The sequence below is a fragment of the Limulus polyphemus genome, unplaced genomic scaffold (assembly GCF_000517525.1).
Source record: "Limulus polyphemus unplaced genomic scaffold, Limulus_polyphemus-2.1.2 Scaffold258, whole genome shotgun sequence".
In the NCBI taxonomy this organism is placed as follows: domain Eukaryota; kingdom Metazoa; phylum Arthropoda; class Merostomata; order Xiphosura; family Limulidae; genus Limulus; species Limulus polyphemus.
In genome coordinates, this window is record NW_013665868.1 from 580,835 (window position 1) to 587,011 (window position 6,177).

The following is a 6,177-nucleotide window of genomic DNA, read 5'->3' on the forward strand; positions in this document are numbered from 1 at the left end:
GTTTGGGGATCTCACGTACATTGTAGTCAACACATTTACGATGTGGTAATGCATGTTTTAAGCTACTGGGCTGTAATTATGTCAGTCGCTTGAGATCAAACTAAGCAATTATTTAGACGAAATTTTAAGTGTTTTATATATATACTACAATTGTGCACTTTCATAATCCACTTGGGAACAAAAATTGGGTACTTCTAAAATATTTTTTAAAGAAAGCATAAGAAAAAAGCACTAAAAGATATCATTATTAAATATTTTGAAAGAATAAACGTCTATTCATAAGGCTTGATAAATGTCAGCTTTTGAATTGATACCGGGTTTTTGTTTTTTGCAAAATCTTAAAAGTGAAATATGAAAACTTTTAGTTTAAAGCAGATTATATGTTATGGTTGAAAAATCAAGATGTATTTACTGCAGAGAATGCTTGAGTGATATATCGTGTCCTAAAATATATTTTGACGGTAAAATACTCGTAAGGTTTGCATATGCATTCCACTCTGACTTGACCTTATAACTTCATCAGATTTAAAAGGTTGTATTTCCTCTTCTCATCCCCTCAAGAAAATATGTAAAATATCAGTGTTCTAATGAACAGGCTATATTATTGTAAAGTGCCTCAGATTGAAGTTAAAACACTTTAAACATGTGCTTCTTTTACCATAAATAGGCGTTTTGCTACGTATATTTGTTGTTTATGTATCTAATACGTTCAAAGTCAAAAATCATATTTCTCTGGCTGACAGATCCGGTAACTATAGTACTCCAACAGGTTTGGCGTCCAGTGCGCTGAATGTAGAATCTGTACAACAGCACTTGTGCACTTCAGAACAAGTGGTAAGATAAGTGTTTCCACAAACAAAGGAAGCTTGCAGTAAAATTTTCACTCACCATAAGTATTTCTTATGTTAAATTGATCTAAACCCACACAATTATGCCCTACAGAGCACGACCTTTCAAAATTAGGCCTCCTCAACATACCAGCATTTCTTTACGTAACTTATAGTATGTGTGGTTATAGGAGCAGCAGTAAAGTGATGAGTATTTTACAGATTTTATATAACGAAATCAATGCTGACAATACATAGATATGACTTAGCGGTAAGCTTGAGGGTTTTATAAAGCTAAAAATCTGAGTTCAATACCCGTTATGAGCACACCACAGATTGTCTGTTGCGTCGTTTTGCGTTTAAAAACAAGTAAACAAACATCTTAAGTAGTTTTTAGAATTTCCTAGAAATGCGCGTTTGATACGAATGAAGCAGTTAACTAATAAGTAATATAAAAATTGTTCTTTTGTACTCATAAAATGTTAATGAAAACTAAGTACACAGTTTTTAGCTTTAAGCATCAAGAGAGATTTGTAGATAAGGGATCCGACATAATAGGAAATAACTACTAAAATTGTATTATTTGAAAACAAGAAGGAATCCTCAATAGCTGCGGCACTTGAAATTTTTTTAGGCAGGATTAGTGTAAATTAATCTTGCCAAATACATCAATCGAAAGGGTTTGACATCCTGAGTCCAAAATAGTAATTAGAACTCAAACCGGTTAAGAGATGATGGAAGTATGAGCTAAAAGTTTGTACTTGGGAAAAAACCCGGAGCCATTCTATTAGCCGATATGCCGCGGCTATAAAAAAAAAATACAATATTCGTGCGTCTTGGGATAAGCACCCAACCGCTTGTTTTATTTATTTATTTTTCTTGAAAGAAATTCTGGCTTAATTTAACGTTTGACTTAATTAATTGTATTATTAACTAATGCCACTAACATAGCTTTTAACTTTTGAAGACAACGTGCCAACTCGACTTTACTTTTCGTTTCATATCATTGTTACTGTGTTTTAATACCACCAAGGCTTAATGAATTTTGAGATTAATTAAATGTATAATGTAACACAGCAAATTAATTAAAATGTAGTGTTCAAAGGTGTCCAGATTTTCTTTCTTTCTAAATTTACAGCAAGCAGTTTTAACCTTTTCGCATGATTATTTAAAATGAGATGGGTTTCTTTTCCTGTAGGAAAAACTTTATACAAAACAGCCCAGAAACTATTCCCGTGAATTATTTTTTCAACCACAAATATTTTCTTAAGAGATAACTGATTAATTAATAAAATGTGGCAGTACTTACCCTGTATATATACAAATACACCCGAGTAGGCTGTTTCTCATAGCATGTAACATGCACGTGACAATGCTCTCTCTCTCTCTCTCTCTATATATATATATATATATATATGTATGTGTGTATGTATGTATGTATGATAAGTGTTTGTTTTTGTTATACCGAAGTTATTGACTTTGTACTATGATTTGATCTTTATTGATCAGCGTAGTATTTTATATCTATATCCATGTGTTTAATATTGTCATACATTAATATGTAGAAAAGAGTTAGAATGGTGTCATAGAAATAGGCAAATTTTTACAATGTATTTCCTAGGAATAGATTACTGCAGCTATGATATTTAAAGTAATTCACAGCTGTGTATCGTGTTGGTATTCGTGGGTGATATATCAGTGCACACGCGTGTGTACTTAAGCTAAACTGACATTATATGACGCATTTCTCACGCATGCTTATTGAAAACATTAAAGGTCTTGTAGTCTCTCATAGTAAAATATATTTTAATTTATGAGTCATTATCTTAAACTTTTTCTCTTTGTATTCGTATTCCAAATGAAGTGATGAAGAAAAGAGTATACTTTGTACTGAATAACAAAATCGCTATAGGCCATGACTTTAAAAAAATTTTTTTAATTAAAAGAACAGGAGCAGGTTAGTGTTCATTTGCGTGTCAGGCTGCGGATTAATGGATCCAAGGATCGAAACGCGATCACGCTCCGTACTTTCAACTGTTTACGGGCGCGTTACAAAAGTGAGTCATTCTTCGGTTCAAAGAGTCGAGCAATACCCCTGTGGCGGTGAGTGCTGCTGGTTACCTGTCTTTCCACTGGTCAGTAGCTCAAAATTAGGAACAGCTATACTAGAACCTTAAGGGTCTCTTACTTGACTTTTGCTACTGTTTACGTTGAAAATTCCACTTTCAGTAGTCCCAAGTGGCTCAGCGGTAAGTCTGTGGGCTTATAGCACTAAACACGTGGTGGGCCCAGCACAGATAGCCTATTGTGTAGCTTTGTGCTTAACTACAAACAAACAAACAAACCATGTGTAGCATCGATTTCGCAAGTTGTCATTCAGGTAGCCTGTAATTTCGAGTAATATGATCTTTTGATCGACTGACGTATGTAATCATGTGCCTCGCATTTTACGATATATATAATCATTAATTTCTATCCCTGAAAGGCTGTAAATTAAAACTATATATATCTTTATGTAGAATAATTCTTACCTTGCAGTCAAGATTTGTTTGATCGAGTCGATGAGAGTATTTTTAGGTTAGAATTATACAGGAAATTGTGTGTGCGCGCGCGTGTGTGTGTGTATATGTATATGTATATATATATATATATATATATATATATGCGCGCTTTGTAAAATGTCCTCGTTATGCCCCGAGAGCTAGTTTTAACATGACGAAACTCTCTCCAAGTGGGTAATGTTTGGCTCTAATTAATGGAAGACAGGATGATATACGTAAGTAACGTGATTAAAACTTGAAGATGTTAAAATCCCATCAAAACACTATAGGCCTCCTTTTGAATATTTCTTAACGTTAGCCAGTTGGTGTTTTCTGCATATTGATAATTTATTACATCACGTTAAATGAAACCTTTTAAGTTATCTGCATTTCGCATATAGTTCTATCAGACAATCCGTGAATAATTAAACTATAAGGGAACCGAGGCCAGTAAAAACAACTTGAAACTTGTAGTGTTCCTGCTTTGTTTAGAGAAGTAATGACTCAGGGGTAGAATGATTTGGTTGGATGGAAATTTATGTGAGAGCAAATGGAGAAAATAATAAACAGATACATTTGACGAACACATACATGTATAAGAAGCTTTCTTCATCCCTTTTTGTAACCTCATATCTTAGATAAGTCAAGAAACTAAAATTTTGTTTAATGCCAACTTGAGTGAAAAATGCTTAAATGTAATTAATTAGTAATAAATGTTAAAGCATTTTTTTGTTGGGGATGGAATTGGGGTTTGGTGGGGCTAAGCCAGTGTCTCTCAACTCCCATAGGCATTCCACGCCACTGCTCTACAGTGAGAAAGTTGGAAAAACGATCTTTAGAATGTCTATCGAAAGGAGCCTAACTAAAAATGAGCACAAAGCCAACTAACAAATACTGTAGGTTTGTTTCAGAGACAGTTAGGATCTGTAGTCTTAATGTACCATATGTAATGGGAAGCCTTTTCAAAGGATGAGATTAAACATGACAACGGTCTGCATATATTGACCATGTGACCTAGCTTTCTAATTTATTACCTCTGCAATAAAGCCTTCCAGCACTAAGCAGACCATCGGTGTGTAACTAATATACAAGTTTCCATGACCTATATAGTAACACATCGAAACGTAATTTTTAACGTATACACATGTTAATTACAATATGGCGAAATTACGCAGGCCCAAGATTGTGACAAGTTTATGAAACGTGAAAGGAAACCACATCGTAAACACGTATTAATTTTTCATATTTTAAACAACCAAAAAGTAATTTTTTTTTGAATAACTGATATTTAAGTTTTTAAACAGGTCATTTCGTCAACAGTGGGCTTGCTTATATTGAAATACTGTCTCTTAGCATGCTCAGCTAACCTAATCATTAACATGTCATAAAATATTTCATTCCTGTATTTGATTTTTCTTCTACTACTCCATGCTAAAACGTATGTTTTTAAATCCATTCCAGCTTCTTCAGAAATAGGGTAGAATCATGATAAATTGTTTGAATGTATTAGTTTGTAACGTTACATTTTTTGCTAAATTTGATATATCTCTTATTGCAGGTGTCCATGGATTTACCACCCGACAAAGCCAAGGTTTTAAAACAATATGACGACGAGAAGAAATGGGACATGATATGTGACCAGGTGAGTATATATTTAATGCTTCTTTGTTGTTGTTGTTTTTTTTTTTTTCATAATTGTTGGTATAGTTTGAAAGACGTTACAAATTAAAATGAACTAAAACTCGTCATGTTTAGAGAGTGTTAATCCCACCTTACAAAACGATTTGCATATATTAATGCAACGGCATGACATGTTTAGAACCAGTGCATGTGGATTAGAACAAATATCTGACAGTATAGTGATGGAACAGTTGAGACTTATGGCTGAAACAATATGCCGTGGCCATTTCAGAGGAAGGGTATTTGAATAGCGAGATCGTTAAAAGACGTAGAGCCAAGACAAAAAAAAAAAAAAGATCAAAGAAATGAATTTTAATGAAGACGAAAAAAACTTGTCAAGCAGAACTATTAGACAACGGTGGGTAGTAAAATTTCACCCTAAGCCAATCATGAGCAACATCCTCATCTTCGGAGTGAAGACTGTGGTTTTGAGATAGAACCTTTCGGCCCAAAATAACATTGCGATGAAGCTGTGCAAATTTCCTCGTGCTATCAACAAAATAATAAATATTCAAAGTAGACCAAAGCTTACAATGTTCCAGCTATACCTTGAAATCAACAGTTGTTTGTATAAGAAAAATAGCCAAACAACCTGAAGTCGTATTTAATCAAACCTGTTCTACGATGTATAGTATATCCGATAGACTTTTGGTTTGCGTAAATGTGGTTTTGGAAGTCTAGATATGCGTACAGTGAAGAGTCTCCGGAAAGATTATCGAGATGTATGGATTAAGATTAACCTCATCGACATTTGCAGAAGTTTGTTACTATGGGAATTTTGGTGTTGGGCAGTATGCGTAATCATGACCATCAGACTGAGCACAGTCAATGATGGAAGAAATAGTTGCAGCACTGGACCTGGAACATGGTTCTTATAAAGTGGGATTAACCCTTGGTATTTATTTACTTATCAGTTTTTATATGTAAAATAATTTGTTTAGTGCGACGTTGTTTTGCATTTTTCTCGACATTTGTTTTGTATATGCATTCCAAAAACACTTTTTGTACAACAAATGTTTTATTTTACAGATGGGTTTCAATAATCTTATGTTAGTAAGATATACTTGATTTAACGCAACAGTATTATTTCTTTTATACTCTCGCTTGCGCCCGGCATGGCCAGGTGGTTA

At 33.8% G+C, this 6,177-nt stretch overlaps 1 protein-coding gene across 1 annotated transcript in view; it reads left to right on the forward strand.

Moving 5' to 3' along the window:
* Positions 1 to 6,177, forward strand: part of LOC106478881 (formin-like protein CG32138) — a 125,428-nt gene that overhangs the window by 45,215 nt on the left and 74,036 nt on the right. Inside the window, exon 2 of the mRNA XM_022382573.1 lies at positions 4,926 to 5,009. Within this exon, the coding sequence (XP_022238281.1) occupies positions 4,926 to 5,009 (84 nt within the window). The remainder of the gene's footprint in view (positions 1 to 4,925; positions 5,010 to 6,177) is intronic.